The following is a 19,233-nucleotide window of genomic DNA, read 5'->3' on the forward strand; positions in this document are numbered from 1 at the left end:
CACCCATTTATTACACATTTCACATCGTTTGACTTAACGTATTTTAAGTAGCTTCTTATGTTAGCTATTTAAAAAATCAGAAAAAAACTACTTAAAACATGCACCGTCATTCGATACAAAATTGGTGCAAAGAGTAACATTATTTGAACTTACTAACTCGAAGTTCCGTAATAACTAATATTTTACTCGCAACTGCCCTGCGTTCAGTTGGAAGATTTGGATTATGGACTACTATAATCGAGTCCTGGGCCTTACGTTGAGCCCAAATATGGGAATCGTTTCCCGCCATTTTGTCTTCCCCTTCTTTAGCGCGCGTTGTTTGGAGATCTGACACTACCGTCGCTCCGTGCTCACTTAGCTCCCTCGAGACTCAGAGACGGGAAGAAATGGAAATCGTTCGATCTCAGAAAAAAGCTCTCCACAACGACGCCGTTTCGACCTTCCCTCTCTACCGCTCCGCTCCACCGCTCGAAGTCAGGCTCGAGGATTTCGAGCTCTTCGCCATCGATCGCCTTCGCGGTAATCGATTTCCCTTCTTCTTTGGTTTTTTTTACTTTTCCACTTATTTAGAATCTCTGAAATTTGTCTCCACACGATTCTCGAATGGAAATTTGGGGAAATATATTTTATTCAGATTTATTCCGTGTGGATTAGGCTTGGTTTCTTTCTTGAGCAGTTGTCGTAGAAGCAACAGATCAATTTGTTGAATTTCAAATTTTTCCTTTTCACTTAATTAGTAATTGATCGAAATTTAGGGTTTTGTTCTTTGACCTGCATTCTAGGCTTGGTTCTTTTGTAAGCTTTTCCGTCGGGGTTTCTCTTTCTTTTTCTTTTTGGTTAAAAATTTCACCGATACGTTTGGCTGCTAAGAACGTGTAGAAACTCCAACAGCTATTTGGCTCAGTTTTATCCAGTTCTCATTCTTTGTAAAAGCAAACAACGGAAATATAAATATCAAAATCAGTGTTACTTTTATTTTTATTCAATTTTTCTTGGTTGCCTTTTCATCTGATTTTAATTTTCAAGATGCATTCTTCAAATTTTGTTGTAATTTTCGGCCATTGTTTTTGGATGCAGTCCTGAAAGGGATTTCTGATGGTTTATCCCGTGGAAAGAAACCGGAAGAAATGGAAAAATTGGTAATTTTATCGTTTAAAAAATTGATGATTTCTCCATAATAGACCTTATATCGATTTAACTTAGAGGCTTTGCACAGGTAAGAGATATGTTGAAAGCAAATATGGGGCATCCAGAGGCATCTGAGGTTGTCAACAAGGATATAATATCCCACTTTGTTCTACGTCTCGTGTATTGCAGAACGTGAGATTTTTATTTTTCCTTTCATTTTTATTTTTCGTTAGTTGTTATTTTATGTTTGTATAGTTTCGACCTTTTTATTGTATTTTGCTTTTGTGTGTCTTAGGGAGGACTTGAGAAAATGGTTTCTTTCCATGGAGACTGCCCTATTTCGTTACCGTTTCCTCCAGCTTAAAAGTGCTGAGGCTCAGGTAGGATCTGCTTATTCTACATAGCACTGAGTTCTTTATTCAGTCTGATAGTGATCCTTTGCTGGATTACAGAGAGCACTCATGGCAGAATTTGACCTTCCTTACAAAGCAGTTAGCAATTCCGAATTCCAGGTAATTACTTGCCATCTGGTTAAATGATTTTCCCTCTTAAAGAAAACTTTGCAAACACATGCGATCGCTTGTGAAAGTAAGATATCCCTGCAATTCTTCAGACTATGACCTCAACCCATGCTGCCTTTCATATCTATAGTGCCCTAGCCTTCTAGAGTTCCAACTATCTTAAGTTTTAGTGATTCTATTAACAGTTTTTGTTCCACAGAGTATGAAGGACAATTTGGGCCAAGCTGCACGTTCCATTGGTCAGCCTTTACCAACTGGTACTGACATCAGTACCCCTTAATCATCTTAATTATGAGGATGCCCACCATTTTCTTGAGTGAATGTAGTTTTCAACACTTAATAATGATTGTATTAATTTCAGTTTGAGTCAGTGTTGTAAGTTCGATATTCTGAGTCCTGGGATCTGGAAGTAAATCCCTCTATTGCATAGTCCTAAGATAAGTCTTCACCAAGTGGATGGTTTGAAAGTTTATTATGGTGGTAATTTTGGTAAACTTTAAATTCATCTTGTTGAAAAGAATTCAAGGGCAAGCACCTTTGCCATGTGCACCTTGTCTGCTTGTTTGAGGATACTGTTGAGGTTGAAGATACTTGTTATTTTATCTTGGCACTTCAATTCTTGCTTTGGAACATGGACAATAGTTGTTTAGGAAAGAAACAAAATTTATTATTCTCGAAAATTGTAGTTCTCCATATTGAGGTTGAAGTCTAGGTTCTGATCCTAAAAGTTTTAGTTTTTGCGGTTATTATTTGTTTCCTTTCTCCTTTTTTGTTTACATTCTAATGCACTCCTCTTTGTTTCTGCCCCTTCTTTTGCAGCTGATGCGATATTCTATATGGTTAGTTTATCTTTCCTTTTTACTTCTCGTCTATCTTTCCTTTTTACTTCTCGTCAGCTGTATAGGAATTGAAAGTTTAGCTCATTTTTTTATAGATGTCCTGGGCTAGGAAAGGGAAATAAGCCTCCTTATTGCCTTGTGTTTGGTATGATCCATTGTGGTTAATACTTCTCTTCAGATGGTGTTGACCATTGCCTGTGTTGCTTCAATGATGGCTAAGATTAAACAAAAATGATATTGCAATTATCAGAAGAATTAAATAGAAATTCTACATTATGCAAATGTTGCTGTATGCTTGAAATATTTATTGATGATTTTCACTTTATTTAAACACAAGGATCGAGCATATCTGACAAGGATGAGCTTTCCCCATCTTATAGTTTCAGATTAGTATCTAATCTGCTGTTCACTAGTTTTATTTTTCTTTTCCCTAACCCTGTTGAAGGTACCATTTGAAGAAGTTCCCGAACTTGTGGCTGGTCGTAGAGTATTTGTCCATAAAGGGCATGCATACGTTGCCATGAATCAGGTTATTAATGATTCTTGTTATTAATTCTCGCACTTGCACAAAATAAAGGGCATCAGCGATCTTATGATGTTTATTGGCTCCTCTCCTTAACCCCCCTCTTCATAGGTGGTTTCCCTTGTTGCCACACAATTCCGTAGTCATCTATCAAAGGCACTCATTCTGACGAACAGGTTGTTGGCTATTTAAAGTTCAAAAAGCTTTCTATTATTATATATTTGCAATATCTACATTGATCTTTGTTAACCAGTGAACGGTTTTGCAGTGTTGATAAGATATGTGTAGTCACATTATAAAAATGAGCTGCATAACCTTCTTGCTTCCACTGGGAGAACAGTTTTGAATATGCACAATTAGGACAGAATTATTTTCGACTTGTTATATTACCACTTGTTCCAAAAGCTTAAGCTAATAGAAAGTGATGGATTTAATAATTTAATTTATATTATAACACAACTTCTGGAATATTTGTACATATTTTAGTTGCACTTACTTTTGTTGGAACCATATCAATTGTTAATCTTTTTACTATTTTCCTTTGAGCGAGAGATACATTTTTCAGTTCTATATTCTATTTTTAATTATTTGATTTTGTAGAATCAATGCAAGATCTTTCTGAATTTTTACTCCATGCCAGGATGGTAAATTTCTTCAAAATTTTGACCGATATCAATTTCATCAATAAGACAGGAATTGAAGCACTTTGATAGTTGTGCCTTTCGTATGTTGAAACATCGCCTTTATTTCTTAAATTTGTCCACATCATGGCCATGGTTTGGTTGATGAACTAGTCATATATTTCGATAGCATTTTTCTTTATTTTGAAAACAAGGGTCTAGATTTTCAAATTGATAGGACTTGCAGTTTCTGCTTGCAGAAAGTGGACATCTTCCATCAGAGAACAAGAGAAGGATCGGTTGACTCCTGTAAGTATTGGATTGTGAACCTTGTAGGTTGAAGAAGGGCTCTTTGTTTCAAGCGTGATACTTGACATTTTTTTATGATAATGTCTAGATTGTAGAAGCCCTATGCACAAGCTACTTGGGTCCTGACTATTCTGAGGTACTTTTTTTAACCATATTAGTTTGTCCCATTACTTGGGTCCTGACTATTCTGAGGTACATATCTGTGAATTGATTGTGCCTAATTTTGGTTTAATACAACTTTAGCCAAGAGAATTTGCTGAGATATCAATTCGAGACATTGACCAAATAGCTATGAGTTCGTTTCCTCTATGTATGCGCCACCTATTTGACAAGGTAAGGCAATTGTTTATAGATCGGGCTTATTATATTTCCTATTTAGTTATTCATCATTTCTATCATACATATCTTTTTTTCTTTAATGTCCTTTTCATGTGGTTTATGATGCCACTTATGTGCAGCTGAAAGAGGATCATCATTTAAAGCATGGAGGGAGGATGCAGTTAGGCCTCTTTCTCAAGGTTGTATTTCAAACCTGCATGAATATGCATTTCTAACTTTCCAGTCTATGTTGTTACACATGTATTAGCAGTTCAATCAGGTGAGGATACAGATTTTAGATGCATGATTCGTGAAGCTCCCGTTATAGCATGTTTTGCCTTGCTGCACATGCAATGCATATGCATGTTGCACACTTCACACATAAGCACCTGTGTGCAGCTTATTTTCTTTGGGGTCTGCCTTGTCAGTCACAAACACCTGATCTTTTTTTTCTTTCTTTTTTTTTTTTTTTTTTTTATTTATTTTTTATATTATTATTTCATGCATGTACACAATATAGGTGTCAATGTACATGTGCCATTAGGTTAGATTGGTTCTGTTATGGCTTTCTATACAAACATACATACATACATATGTATACAGACACCCACAGACAAGTTGGTAATATGAGAATAATCACATCCAGGCTATCATATTTCTTGCATAATGTTTTGCATATTTGGATTGCCGGTTGCGTGCATCTAAGATATGCAAGAAAAGTAATTTGGTTTATTACGGTGAAGATTTGGGAACTCTAAATAATTACCTTTGATAAAATTACATCGGTTACTGGACCTTCTTGTTACTAGTTGTTATACTTCTTCCAATGCATGTGTGTGTGTTTTTTTTTTCCCAAAAATTTTCCCCATGTCCAGGGTGTCGGGTTGAAGCTGGATGATGCCCTTGCATTTTGGAAAGCTGAGTTCTCCCAAAAGGTAAGCATGGTGCTATTGAAGTACTTTGTCAATATGTTTTCATTTGCCTTCAGTTCATATGCATATACTTTGTCTCATCAATTACAAATTGGAAAAAAAATCAGTTCCAATTATAATTAACCACTAAAAGCATGTATACATGGTTTTAATCTATTTATAAATATTTTGGTATGTCATTAATAAGTTTATGTTTTGGCATACAGTGCCTAGGTCCTTCCAAACACTATTTCATAGGCATCCTCTCTCTCTCTCTCTCTCTCTCTCTCTCTCATACGTGTACAGAAATTTTGGTATATAACTAATTATATGACACTTCGGTATCTAGTACCTTGTTCCTTTCAAATACTATTCAATCTAATGTTTAGTGCTTAATCTTTCCATTATAGGTTGGTGCTGAAAGGTTTGACAAAGAATATGCATACAGCATTCGACATAATTATGGAAGGGAAGGGAAGAGAACGGTAAGACATCAAACTTAGCCCCATAAAGGGAGTACTTTTAAATGCTATATTCTTGATTGCTTTTAAGATTTTCAGAATCAGGATTAAATATTTCCTCAGTACAGTGTTTGACAGCAGATCAATTGATAGGATCAGGAGTAATAAAAAAGCTGTATAACATCTAATGAAGAAAGAAATTGCTGGAGATATAACTAGTCTTAAGATAGTTTCTTGCTGATGTTATTCTTAAGATGCTGACCTCTTATTAGAAAAGTTCATAGTAAGAAATTGTACTTCCTCTACGCACTTGTATGAATGTGTTTATGACACATCTAAATGTTGTTTATTTACGGATGTATGCAGGATTATACACCTTATTCTTGTCAAAAGATCATCTGTTCGGCTCCTGGTGTAGGAGATCATCATGGGTGCCCCTATCGGCATTTCAGGTCACTTCTATAAATAATTCTGATCATCTTAAGCATGTTCAACCTGGAATGATGGAATCAAGTCTCTAAACTTGAATATGCAACTGAAATTGCTGAACTATACAGCAACATATTGCAACTCACAACCTAGTCCTTTCTGGACTTCACTATATCCTCCTAGTACCTGCTACTATAAATGCATTTCTTACTTTCTACTCATGACTGAAGTATTTAAATGAGTTGTTTTAATCTTTTAGCTAATTTGTGGGTTTGTTCTCTTTTTTCACCTAATTCCATAAGGAGTTACATATGACACTGATGACTGTTTACAGTGTGCTATCACCATGCAATTAATCTTACAAAGATGCCTCAAATATACCAGAAATTTTACTCTTTGTTGTTGATAAGGTTTTGTGGATCTCAACTTTACTTAAAATAAGTCTTAATGCGACTCTTGTATATCATTCCTTGATTTCAGAAACCATCAGGTCAACCATCTAGTAATAGTTCAATGAGTCTTGTTGCAGCGTGACTGGGATAACAATTGTAAAACCTAACTTTCATTGTGGTGTAAGACAATAGACTATCCATACTTGATCATCTATCTTATTGCAGAAAGCCCCTTTTAGGAAATGAAGCAGCTTAAGTTATTTTTTTTTTTAAAATGTATTCTTGCTAGCAAATTTTACTTGCAGATTTAGCTTCATATCTTACTTTAGCAATCATCCTTTCTCTAGGCTTGGCACTAGCTATCTAATATGTTAGACTTTAATCACAAGATAAGCATATTTACTAGGTGAGATAATTGCTTGGTCATTACTTAAATTTGAGAGTAATGCTATATACCATATTTTTATCCTACAAGCCACAATGCTAACATGGCAGTCTTAACCAACCATTGGATATTTTTTAATAAGAATTGATCCAAGGGTTGGTTGTGATTGCCACGTCAGCACTGTGGGATAATTATGGGATAAAAATGTGATTTATAGCATTACTCTAAATTTAATTGCAACAATCCTCCTAATTTTGCTTTTCTTCAGAACGATGATAACTGTGCTGATCCAAATTAAATGTATTGGTAAAATGAGTAATTGATTGATATGATTTTTACTTTCTGCCCTAGGTCTACTAGGGAAACTACATCATGTAGGTCTATTAATAATTCTGTTTCTGCATTTCTTAGTTATTTCTAAATATCTAAACACCACATTCTTGTGGACATTGACACCACTTTGGAAATACTTGTGAATAAACTCTATTTGATGATTCCTATTGGCTTATTAATTTTATGTAACAGTGAAGAGAATCTAAGGGCTGCCCTTGGTAAAATGAGAGTAAATAGCAAGGCAATTGAAGATGTAATGGACAAAGTTCGAAGTAGACATTATCAGGTTGGGATACTAGCGGCTGCCTATAAGTTTGCTTCCGGGTGGTTTTCTATTTTTCTGACATGGTGTTTAACATTTTTGAACAACTTGCTAAAACATATGCAGTTGGCATGCACCTTGACATTTGAAGCTATACACGGGACATCATGTGATGCTGGGATTAACCATCCAAATCAATACTTCAGTGAGAGCCAAAAGGTCGTGCAATCGAAGGTAGACCCTGTTGTGTGAAACTTAATCCTCTCTGATTCTCATAACATGACCTTATGGTCACCATTGCAGGAATACTTAAATAAAAGATTTGCATGAAAAACCCTTGTTAAGAGTCCAGATCCACTTTTGCAGCACATTTGGTGCTACCACAAAGAAACTTATATCCCACCATCACTTGGGTCTAATTGTTGAAACTGGTTAAGTACTCCCATCATTCTCCTGTTCCTTCTGCATGCTTAGTGTAGCAGGGGTCATAACGAAAAGCACAAAGTTAGGACCAATCTATAAGTTCTCCCACTTCATTCCAACATGTGTTTCTGTGGTCTCACGTCCCAATATTAATGGGTCTGCAATATAGGTTAAGTTCATTTTGGACCCAAAACCCTGGCTTGAGCTTTCCCACACCATTCTTATCTCCTGATAACCTCTCATCTTGTTCTGTGGAATGAATTTCAGGGCAAATTCGTCCCTTCTAATTTGAATCTGGGAACAGCTCTGATACCTTTTTTTGTGTGTCGTGGAATGGCTTCAATACTTGTGACCTTGGATATCAATTCTACACTAATCGGCCATATAATATATGTTTTTATATATAGCATTCACGTAGGATGAACTTGTTGCACTTGCCCATGCTTTCCATGACCTTAACTGTGAGCCCAAAATCATACCTGAGTGCCAGCCTAAAGTAATGATAATCCACTCAGTTTGGATTGAGCAAGATCAATAAGTTTGAAGACCTCTTCTCTTTTGTTTACTCTTATTAACAGGATTTGCTGTTTGTTTTAGGCCTTTAGCAGGTAGATGTATAAAATATATTGGAGGCCCCCAACATATTAGTTTTTAGAAAATGCTACATATTCAGAGTTGTTTTACAAAATCAACTATACAAACTGATGTAGCAGTTGAGTTACTTTGGCATGAGTATCCTTTGTGAATCGGCAAGCGTGAGTTGTCACATTAAAACTGAATTGCTGAAGTCATTATTTTAAAATCTTAGATAAATAATCAATAAGTAATAGCAATATACAATTTTGGGCATCTCCCTTTGGTTTCTTTTTTCTATTTAAGCCATGCATTTGCATGGAGTCATTGCTTGTACTTTAGTGTGTATTTATCCATTTCTTCCTTTTGCAGAACCACTCTACAGTGTAAAGAGAATTTTGGGCACACTAGGGACTGACACAGATGGGGGGTCCTCAGGTTTGCTTTTTTTATTTTTTTATTGTTTTTAAAAAAAGAATTGTACCAAAAGCCCACATCAATCGCTCTTTCAAAATAGTTTATATGGTGATGTGGTTGGTTTAGGCAAGGTACAGACTCTCTTAGTTCTAATAATTGAGCATTTGGCTGAACTGAATAGTTAATCATTTTTATCCATATGTATTCAAGGAACCCTAGCTTTTGAATGTGCTTCTCTGCCCCCAAGTAAAAGATGCCAGGGGCATTTCTACTTGTGGCAACGCTACTTTGTCTCTCTAGACTCTACTTTATACCTGCCTTAAAATGTGCTTATGTTTGACTTTGAAAAGCATGTGGCTTTATTTTACTCAATTTTATAATCTCTTGTTCATAATTGAAAATCGACCAACTGGGTAACAACGGCACATTGGAATTGAACCTCCTTTTTTCTTTTTTCTTCTTTTTTTTTTTTTTTTTTTTTTTTTTTTTTTATAAAAATAATAATAATAAAAATAAAAATAAAAATGGTTTGTTAATGAGAAACTATCTCATCTAGCCGCACCTGGATTGTAGTAATAGGTAATCCAAAAGGGAAAAAAATTCATTGATGAGGGGTTCTAGCTCGTGTAACAACTTGAGACCAGCTCTCAAATTCATCAATCTGGTTGGTGTTCAGATTAGTTGGGCTGACCTATGGTTTGTTGTTAATAGGCTCACCCAAAGAAGCAAAGAGGCATTCCCTTTATTTAGGAACTAACATTTTCTCATTTCAAATTATTGCTTATACTGAGTAATTATTTTAAGTGGCTTTACAAAAAAGAAGAAAAGAAATCAGTGGCATGCTATGCAAGAGAAATACCGCGTCGGTTTATTTTCTCATTGTCTACATTGATTGTCATAATCTTTATTGCTCATATATATATATATATATAATAAGTGGTTTCATTTTATTTGGCAAGTGGCAATATGCGGTATATATGTTAATCATAATGGAGGCTTTCTATTTCTAAGCACATTACAAATAATCTCTTTAAAAATTGTAATGAAATTAAAAGTAAGGGACCGTTTTTCCTGCTCAGGTAAGCGTTTAGGAGCATGCAATCATTATATCCACACGGAGGTATTGAAACTTATTCTGTTGTATTAATTGTTTATGTATATATGTAGCTAAGCGTGACTTACATGGACACTTATAAAACTTGAGAATTGATAAAGATTCTGTGTGGCATTACGAGAATTTTGATGTGTTTTCTAGCATATGTTCTTGCTGTCTTTCTTGATGTGAAATTTGGGGAATCCGAAAAACATTGTTTCATCTAATACGATGTTATAATATATATATATATATATATATATATATATATATATATATATATATATATATATATATAATGTTTTCACAGCAGTATGGCGTCTACTGCTGCCTGCTTTGAGTTTTAAAGCCCCTTGTTTAGGTCTTGAAGCCTAGAATGTCTTCTTCTTTTGGAAGTTCTGTTCATGCAAAACATTGGAAATTACGATATTATAATGGATGATACTTCTGTAGAAGGATAAAAAAAAGCTGTGGTGTTCGGAAATGGGAGGCTCATCTCATGAGGTTATAAGGGAAAGGGAGCTAATTTTTGAGACAGGAATCTTTATTATTTAATGATAATCCTAGTATTTTAATGAGATGATCATTACGCAGCATAAGACACAACATAATTTAGTAGAGTAAGTGAAAGGTATCATTGGAATATTCCTTGTAAAAGTCTAAAAACGAAGGTGTGGCGCTATTATGTCTATAAAGCAACTTTCCGCACACTTGAGGAAATAACGGATGGCTGTCATGACTCATGATGGTGTTGAGAGTATTTTTTAAGGCCTATTTTACTCTTCCCTAGGGGTCATTGCCTTTTTGTAGGGATAGTGGACACTGGAATTAGATTTTGGTGTTCTCCTTCAAGTCCCGTTTCCATAAGCTCCTCAAAAAGAAAAGAAACAATTTTTTGTTTTTTGTTTTTTGTTTTTTGTTTTTTGTTTTTTGTTTTTAATAAAAAGAACTGTATTTATCTTCTTTAATCTATTATTATTATTATTATTATTATCATTATTTTTTTTAATGCTGTGTTTTGGTCACGTTGAGGATTGAAAGGAAACATTACAATTCTAACAATAATTTGGTAGAGTACACTAATCAAATTAAAAAATTAAAAGAATATTACGAATTGAACGAAGATTAGAGGATTAAGTGTACTTTTTTCTTTTTACATAACCTAGTGGAGATAGACTTTGCTATGCTGGACCATTAGCCAAGTTTCCATTTTTGTAGTTCAATGTCATCGGCATTCCATGATAGGACTCCAAATAAAACAGAGAAGCAAAGTACAAAAAAAGAGAAGTCATACTTATATCAAGTTAAAGAAGAAAAAATGCCTTAAACTAACGGTATTTTGGACGATAAGTCATATCATTCATCGCAGGGCTGGGGGAGTATCGCTTCATCCCCAAATCCCAACCATGAAACCTCTGGCTACTCTATTGGAAGGATAGTAGAGTGACTGATGAGAACTTTCAAAGACAGATTTTAACCCGAGATTCAAATAAATTGCCATTTTATTTATTTATTTATTTTTGGGTAGTTACGTTGGTGTTCTAATTCTAATAATATGATTGTTGAAACAGGCATTACTTTTGTAATTTTGCTACGGACGGAGTGCTCTTTTATTGATCTTGTCCTGTCGGTCCCTTTGGGTAACTACCCCCCCAAGTGGTCCTTATCCCTTAAAGTCTAAACTGTGTGTTTTTTATTTCACTAATTTAATGGTATATATATATTATTTAAAATTTTAATTATATGATATAATATACTTTGAAGTGCTAATATGTACACCATTAAATACAATAAAATAAAATTTTAACTGTAAAATAGATTATTTTCATATTACCTTAAATGAATAACATCCTATAAACAACTAGTGCCCATGCAATCTTCTAAATAGAAGAACGAACATTTATTATGTGGGTGGTTGTCTTCTTGTTTTTTAGGTGTTTTGATTTTGCTGTGGAGACTTTGGTAACTGAAATTGTGTTGGTTTCTCTCTTTTCTGCAGTCCCTACATTGGACTACGGCCATGCATATTCGGTTTTAGCCTCTTTGCAGTGGCTGTGATTGGTTCCAAGCGAGGGTTCAGATAGGTTCGCTTTAATCTGTGCCTCTTTTGCTCTATAACCGCGGCCCCTTGAAAAGACTGAATTACTTGTTTAACCCATTTCCTACTTCTTGTCTTGGACCTTTTATTGGTGAGTTCACTCCATTTTCATTTTTATGATCACTTAATCATTTTTTTCAGATCAGGAGTTGGAATGATCCTCCTTTATAACCATTTCCTTAATTAATTTAAAAAAAAAATGCAAAAAGAAAGAAAAAGGAAAAAAATGTAATTTGAGAGTTTGTTGAGATGATTTGATTTGACAACCCAAAAAAATGTAATTTGAGACTGGTCTTATTTATTCTCAAACTCATCATAAGAGTGATCACATCACCTCTGTTACACCTTTTGAAAGAATGATTTGACTATTCTTAATAACCAATCTGAGATGACCAAATCACTGTATTTGATAGTTTCATAACTTTTAATCTACCTCGTGGACGGTTCAACCATCACTCTTTTTTTTCTTCAACAGCCTACTAATCAATTAGAGTTAGTGAAAGGCCTAGTGAGAGTTTCATCTACCACAATTAATATATATATATATATATATATATATATATATATATATATATATATAAATCTCCTTTCAATGCAAGATGTGACAAATTGTACCATAAACCCTAACAATACTGCTTAATGGGGAATGTGCAACCAACGAAAGGAGAATAATTTAGAGAGAGAAATAAAAGAATTCGGAGTGTCAAGAATTACAAAGGCAGTAATAAGATAAAGGCTGTGGGCAGGCCATGGTCCAAGAAGCACGAGTAAGATAACAAAATAATTGTTTCTCATATTCACTATTTAAAATGAGTTCGACTTACAAAATTACTGAAGATTCTTCTATATATGGAAATATAAACGGTCAATATTGTTTTTAATAAAAAAATAAATAACTAGAGTTATCTCTCAATCTTACAATCTTATTTCTTTATTTTTCGCGGTAGATCTCCAATTGATAGTGATTGCTTCCACGCAGTTACTCCTGTACGTACTTTTCTTGCTCAAGTTTAGGTATAAAAGATTCAGAAGCTTCTAGGAATAAGCCGGTAGAAAATACCTCCCATTAAGACTGTACAAGCGGTTACGATTAAAGGTTATTGGCTAAAACTGATAACCGCAACCACCTAAGACGGTTATTGAATTTTAATAACTGCAATTGGTCCACTTAGGCGGTTTGCGGTTACAATATTTATAAGTGACGGTTTGAAAAATTGCTTTTTAATGTGGGCTTTGGACCGGTTTTAGGTTGGCTTTGAGCCAGTTTTTGGGCTGGTTTTAATTTTTTTTAAATTAAAAAATAAAAATAATTTTGGACCTTTTGGGCTGGTTTTTTCAGTTACGAATCCCAAATATAAGTACAAAATTAACAAATCTAAATACAAATTCAAAATATCTATAAAAAAAAAAATACAAATACAAATAACCAAATATAAATCCAAAACTAAAACATTACAAATCCAAAACATTACAAATCTAAATACAAATAAAAAAATACAAATCCAAATCATTATAAATACAATTTAGTTTATCGAATTTTCACACATCCCGTTAAGATTTGAGGTTAAATCAGACTGTCAAAGGGTTGAAATGACACTTTATACTCCTGTAAAAAATATATATATATATATATATTAAGCAAGGGCTTTTGGAAATTTTAAAAGAAATCCTAACAGATGGAGACATTGCAAATTTTTAAAAATTGGATATAATAAATTGAGAGTTTTTGAAGTTTTGATAGTAATTGTAGAAATATGAAAATTTAAAGGAATTAATGCTATGTTTGTTTCGGTGTAAAAAATTTTCTGAAAAATATTTTATGGTATTTGGTGTGACCGAAAATATTTTTTGTTTGACTAAAAAAACTTATTTAGTTTCAGAAAGTGATTTCTATTTTTAAATTTTGAGAATAATTTTTTCGAGTTTAAGTTTCTCATTCTTAAACCATCGGACCACCACCAAACCACCTCAGACTACTGCTAAGCCACCTCGGACCATTGCTGAGCCACCCCCGGACCAACGCAGAGCCACCCTTGGACCACTGTTGAACTACCACAAGGCCACCGATGGACCATTGACGGGACTCTACCAATCATTGTTGGAACTCAAATTTTTAGGCTAATTTTTTTAAAAAATATTTTTATATTAATATTTTTATTTGTGAATAAAAAATTATTTTCATAAGTTAATATGATTGAATGAAAATAATATATATATATATATATATATATATATATATATATATATATATATATATATATATATATATATATATTTTTGTAATTTTTCGTATACATAAAAAAAAAAAAAAAAAATTTCTTGAAATTTTTTTTTTTCTGACAAGGATTTTGGTACACAAAAATCCTCCAACACCAGATCTCATTCGTTATTGGAGCACTCTTATCTTATCTTGACTGGTATATTGACATGGGTTGACTTGAGATCCTTAAAATGAGTAGGACTCGAAATCCAACGGATAAGAAATGGAGTGTAAGCAGACTGAGTGGCACAATAATAGAGCTGGAAATTAAAACCCAATGAGGGGAATTGAGGGGAACATCTCTTTCTCGGTAGGTAGTGAAGGAAGACCATGGAATGTGAAACACGAGAGACTCATACCTCCCGTGCCCTTTCCACTCCTTTGTACTTCCAAAAGTTGAAAGCAACTACACCCTGTCCCTTCCCTCACCACTCGTTTTTTTTTCTTCTTCTTTACTTTTCTCTTTTTCTTTTTTTCTTTATCGTTATTTTACGTATTTTTCTTCTCTTCTTACAATGCTGCGAGCCTAAAAAGGAAGGAAAGACACTCGGGAAGAACAACTTCTACTCTTACATGGTGTCTCTCTTTACCATATTCAGTCTCTCTCTCTCTCTCTCTCTCTCTCTGTCTCTTTTCCGGAGTTGAATACATTATCTAATCTCTTTGTTATTACTCCCAATAATTTCACACGAGCAGTTCATTCTCTCTCTCTCTCTCTTGCTCTGTCCCTGCTGCTAGGCCCAAAGAAAGCTCTCTCTCTCTCTCGACCCTTTTAGCAGAACTGTGTGTCAGAGAGTTTCATGGCTGGGTAGTCCATACCAGGCATCTTCTGGTTTAATTTTCGCAAAGTGTCTACAACTATTCCCACACAATTTTTCTAGTTTATCATTTTTCTTGCTTCAGCTTCACTATACTTTCAACTTTGCAATTTTTTTTCCCGCCTCTTCTGAGAGATTATCTGCAATCGGACAGCTTGGAAGTTACCAATAGACAGATTTTTGCCTCTTCAGTGCCTGTTTTCTGGGTTTCTCCGAGGTACCGGTTATTTAACTTTAGCCTTTTCACGCCATTTTTTTCTTTCTTTTTGGTTGGGGGGTACAGAGTTATTTTATAATATAATTGTTAAGCTCATCTCTGCATTTTTATGAACTGTGCTTGTAATTTCTTTTGAATCTTTATCCTGTATGTTGCAAAGAAAGCAGAAAACCATTCCCGTCTTTCTTTTTCTGTCTTGGTTTTGGGGGTAATGGTTATTATAATATTTGTTAAGCTTATCTTTAGAAAAGTTCAAAATTTTTTGGGCTGAGTATATAGTTACCCTGTATGTTGCAATGAAAATCATTTCATGGGAAAGAGGCTTTACTAGGAAAGTGGCTGCACAACAGTAATAATTGTAGTGATCATGTGATTCTCGATCTGTCACTGGAAAAAATTGGTGGTGGCAACTTGCCATCTTTTCCGGGCTTTCTATTGAAACTAGATAAAATTTTTTTTTTGATCTTGATAGCGAAGATAAGCTTGTTTAAGGATCTTGAAGATGAAATAATTATGGCGGAAATTGATAGAAAGAGAATTCTTCCCGCGACTGCCTGTGCTTGGGACGAGATTGCTGACTGCTGTGACGTGACAGTTTGTGAGCGTTTGAATAAGCAGTAGTCTCACTTTACCATAACTATTAACACAGTAATTAAATCTGTGTGGAAATTTTTTGTAATTTAACTTGACGTATACGATGGCTGTTCAATTCAATTTCAGGGGAAAAAGAAGAGAAAAAAATCTCAATATTGCTCTTGAACTCTTTTTTTCTTTTTTCCTGTAATCGAACTATATGTGGAAACAAAAGAAGCAGAGTAATTCTTCAGTCTAATTTCTAGGTTTTAAGACTTTGATTTGATTCTTGGATGATTAGTATTTTTTGAAAGATAACGTTACTTGCAAAAGCAGAATTTTCTATGGGCTATAACCTAAAGACATCCTTGGAATTGGCTGAGTTGAGGTTTAGAAGTTATTCATCACATTGCTTCAATTGTTGGTTCTGGCAGCTCAGGAGTGTGTAGACAGGAAATTTACTATAGAGGCTGGCTCTGTGTGATGGAGTCATCATCATCATCAGGATCAACGAAGAGGGCTCGAGCAGTCGGCGGTGGAGCCCGAGCCCCTTCATGCTTGGTTGATGGGTGCACTTCAGACCTTAGTAAATGCAGGGATTATCACCGACGCCATAAAGTATGCGAAGACCACTCAAAGTCCCCGAAGGTTACAATTAGGGGTCAGGAACAACGTTTCTGCCAGCAGTGCAGCAGGTAAGAATTACAATGCTCATAAATAGAGTTATTTCGGATTTGTCTATGTAAACTATTTATAATCATATTCCTTTGTGTTTTGCTTAGAATTTTTCTGTTTCTAAAATTTTACTTTAACACGGTGTGTTGTTTCATTCATTGTGGTGGTCATCCTTTCTACATTACATGATTACTGGAAATGGTTTGTAGTCACCTATTGTAGACCCCTTTTTTTTTGTCCCTTGGTTCTTAAGTCAAACTAAATTTCTAAGCTTATATTATGCAATCTTAAAAAATTTGTGTAGGGTGTCATGTTACCAATTAGATGTTTAGGATACTGTTCTAGTTAGATGTTCTGGACTGGGCATCCAATCTTTCCCTAAGGTCAAATTAGGCGTGAGATCTATGTAGCATCTGAATCTATCTCTAGTAGGAGTCATCTTAACACCACATTTCTAAGTCTTTGTAGTCATTAGCTATTTTCCTTTTGTAAAAAATTTGTGTAGTCATTAGATACTTTTGGCTGGCTTGGCTCCTTAGTACACATGCTCTGTCCTTTCCATGTATGCTTGGTTTATTGCAATCTCTTTTTTCAACACGATATTTAGGTTCCATTCCCTGGGAGAGTTCGATGAAGGAAAGCGAAGCTGCAGGAAACGTCTTGATGGACACAACCGACGCCGTAGGAAGCCTCAACCAGAATCTCGGCCCTTAAATTCAGGAAGGTTCCTCTCCAGCTATCAAGGTTTAAATTCTTGATTTGTGGCTGTGCTTGTACAATTTCTCTTCCATTCCCTTAAGTACGTTATGTTTTGAAGTGTATGAAACTTAATTATCCCAGGCACCACAATCTTAACATTCAGTAGTCCACAAATACTTCCGCAAGGTGCTGTAGTGAGCTCTACTTGGCTTGGACCTGTCAAAGCTGACACTGATGCTGCTGTGCTTTGCAACAGCTATTCGCAGCTGAACTTTTGTGACATAAGAAACTCGATTAATCCTGGTTCTTTATGCCACAATTACAAAGGAGGAAAGCAGTGCCAATTTTCACAAGGCTCTAGCTCCTCCCTCCCTGGAGCTTCTGTCAGCTGCCAACCTCTTCCAGATGCTAATTTTGCATACAGCAACGCCAGCAGCAGTCGGAAAGTGTTCTCTAACGGATCAAACCGAGGCTTCGACGACTCTGACTGTGCTCTCTCTCTTCTGTCATCAACACCATCTGAGGCTGGGCAGGTTGGTTTGGGCCACATGGTGCAGTTCAACCCCATCAACCCAGCTCAGTCCTTCGTCCCCACTATTCACTACAATGGCTTGAGAATGGAGGGTAAGGCAGTTTCTTCCGCTTTGGTTTCTGATAGCAGCAGCAATGCCAACCTCCATTGCCAGGATATGTTTTCCATTTGGCCTGACGGGTCGTCTGCAAGCGGGGCGCATCACCATACACATTCCTTCTTGTGGGAGTAGTATTAGTATGATGATGCCACATCCAGCTCTCCCTTGTGAGTTGTGAACGCTTAGCTTGAGCTTTTTAGCAGATGAAAGCAACTGTGAGATATCCAACGTGTTAGTAAATGCAAGTTTCGTATCTATGAAAGAATTTATGGTCGCTAAAGAAGTGAGCTCCTCTATATTGCTATGTGTGATGAAATAAAAACATCGGCCGCAATGTCATCTATTGCGTGGTCAAAGCCAATTGCCCAATATTTACAATCAATATCCATGAAAATGTTGGCTAATAATAAATATTGAGGGGATCAAATCTAAAAAAGTAGTGGTTAGTTCTTTACCCTAAAAAATCAAGAGGAACTTGATCGACAAGGGAAAAAAATATAAGCCCTCCCCCTAGTCAGCCCTCCAATATATACATTTCTTAACCATGATAATCATTATTTTTCAAATATGCAGCCCATTTTTTATTTATTTATTTATTTATTTTTAATAATGGGTTCAAAGGACAAAGTAAGTTCAGAACAAACTCGTACTGAGATCAAATAAGGGGGGTAATGTTGGTTATTTTGGATTATTGCTGCACAACTTGATGCAGCTAGAATTTTAGTGGAGTTGGGTCAAGCTATTGTTGAACCAATCCGATAGATAAGGGGGATAATGTTGGTTATTTTGGATTATTGCTGCACAGCTTGATGCAGCTATAATTTTAGTGGAGTTGGGTCAAGCTATTGTTGAACCAATCCGATAGATAAGGGGGATAATGTTGGTTATTTTGGATTATTGCTGCACAGCTTGATGCAGCTAGAATTTTAGTGGAATTGGGTCAAGCTATTGTTGAACCAATCCGACAGAGTGTCGGCGATCCTTTACTGTCTAAGTCTCTCTAAACATTGGTTTCCTCCCCTTCCTACCATTTTTGTAAGGTTGACAATTTTTTATACGACTTGCAAACTTAATATAAACTTAACAAGAAATTAACAGATTAGGGTTGACGAATTTGACTCGTTTAATTAAATGGTTGGATTAAGGTTGACTTATATAATCTTATACCAATGCTTTAACACGACTTGAACCCAATACACTATATAAGAGCTGGCAATTTTTACAAGATTCATGAACTCAAAACAAACCTAACATGAAATTAAAGAGTAGGGTTGAGAGGGTCTGATCCGTTTATTTAAATGGATTAGGTTATGATTAATTTATA

General features: G+C 35.1%; 2 protein-coding genes across 6 annotated transcripts; both read left to right on the forward strand.

The window, feature by feature from the left end:
* The first annotated feature begins 307 nt into the window (after nucleotides 1–307).
* On the forward strand, nucleotides 308–12,108 carry LOC133858378 (probable DNA primase large subunit). Of its 3 annotated transcripts, XR_009898512.1 has the most exons (21): nucleotides 308–519; nucleotides 1,078–1,139; nucleotides 1,217–1,320; nucleotides 1,424–1,508; nucleotides 1,581–1,640; nucleotides 1,849–1,906; nucleotides 2,469–2,488; nucleotides 2,934–3,017; nucleotides 3,123–3,187; nucleotides 3,892–3,940; nucleotides 4,029–4,076; nucleotides 4,184–4,273; nucleotides 4,399–4,458; nucleotides 5,134–5,193; nucleotides 5,580–5,654; nucleotides 5,997–6,082; nucleotides 7,362–7,455; nucleotides 7,558–7,665; nucleotides 8,800–8,865; nucleotides 9,924–9,964; nucleotides 11,937–12,108. XR_009898512.1 is itself a non-coding variant. In XM_062293836.1 (20 exons), exons 1-19 carry the CDS (start codon nucleotides 387–389, stop codon nucleotides 8,815–8,817), a joined length of 1,359 nt encoding a protein of 452 aa, XP_062149820.1. In that variant the 5' UTR covers nucleotides 308–386; the 3' UTR covers nucleotides 8,818–8,865; nucleotides 9,924–10,096. The 3 variants fall into 3 exon arrangements, 2 of the variants coding, with proteins under 2 accessions (XP_062149820.1, XP_062149819.1); XM_062293836.1 differs by lacking the exon at nucleotides 11,937–12,108 and having other exon boundaries at nucleotides 9,924–10,096; XM_062293835.1 differs by lacking the exons at nucleotides 9,924–9,964; nucleotides 11,937–12,108 and having other exon boundaries at nucleotides 8,800–9,057.
* Nucleotides 12,109–14,761: 2,653 nt separating this feature from the next.
* On the forward strand, nucleotides 14,762–18,265 carry LOC133864361 (squamosa promoter-binding-like protein 13A). 3 transcript variants are annotated; one of them, XM_062300668.1, is made up of 5 exons: nucleotides 14,762–15,330; nucleotides 15,803–15,947; nucleotides 16,338–16,598; nucleotides 17,186–17,322; nucleotides 17,419–18,265. In XM_062300668.1, the coding sequence occupies exons 2-5, from the start codon at nucleotides 15,844–15,846 to the stop codon at nucleotides 18,039–18,041; spliced, it is 1,125 nt and encodes a 374-aa protein (XP_062156652.1). In that variant the 5' UTR covers nucleotides 14,762–15,330; nucleotides 15,803–15,843; the 3' UTR covers nucleotides 18,042–18,265. The 3 variants fall into 3 exon arrangements, with proteins under 3 accessions (XP_062156652.1, XP_062156660.1, XP_062156667.1); XM_062300676.1 differs by lacking the exon at nucleotides 15,803–15,947 and having other exon boundaries at nucleotides 14,775–15,330; XM_062300683.1 differs by lacking the exon at nucleotides 14,762–15,330 and having other exon boundaries at nucleotides 15,806–15,928.
* The last annotated feature ends 968 nt before the right edge of the window (nucleotides 18,266–19,233 follow it).

The sequence above is a fragment of the Alnus glutinosa genome, chromosome 1 (assembly GCF_958979055.1).
Source record: "Alnus glutinosa chromosome 1, dhAlnGlut1.1, whole genome shotgun sequence".
Classification (NCBI taxonomy): domain Eukaryota; kingdom Viridiplantae; phylum Streptophyta; class Magnoliopsida; order Fagales; family Betulaceae; genus Alnus; species Alnus glutinosa.

Bases quoted from the DNA above. Each gene is read 5' to 3' on its own strand.
- LOC133858378 (XM_062293836.1), top strand. From the start codon at position 387: ATGGAAATCGTTCGATCTCAGAAAAAAGCTCTCCACAACGACGCCGTT. The intron at 520-1,077 runs GTAATCGATTTC...TTTTGGATGCAG, and splicing joins CGCCATCGATCGCCTTCGCG to TCCTGAAAGGGATTTCTGAT. The intron at 3,941-4,028 runs GTAAGTATTGGA...GATAATGTCTAG, and splicing joins AGAAGGATCGGTTGACTCCT to ATTGTAGAAGCCCTATGCAC.
- LOC133864361 (XM_062300668.1), top strand. From the start codon at position 15,844: ATGGCGGAAATTGATAGAAAGAGAATTCTTCCCGCGACTGCCTGTGCT. The intron at 16,599-17,185 runs GTAAGAATTACA...CACGATATTTAG, and splicing joins TTCTGCCAGCAGTGCAGCAG to GTTCCATTCCCTGGGAGAGT. The intron at 17,323-17,418 runs GTTTAAATTCTT...TAATTATCCCAG, and splicing joins GTTCCTCTCCAGCTATCAAG to GCACCACAATCTTAACATTC.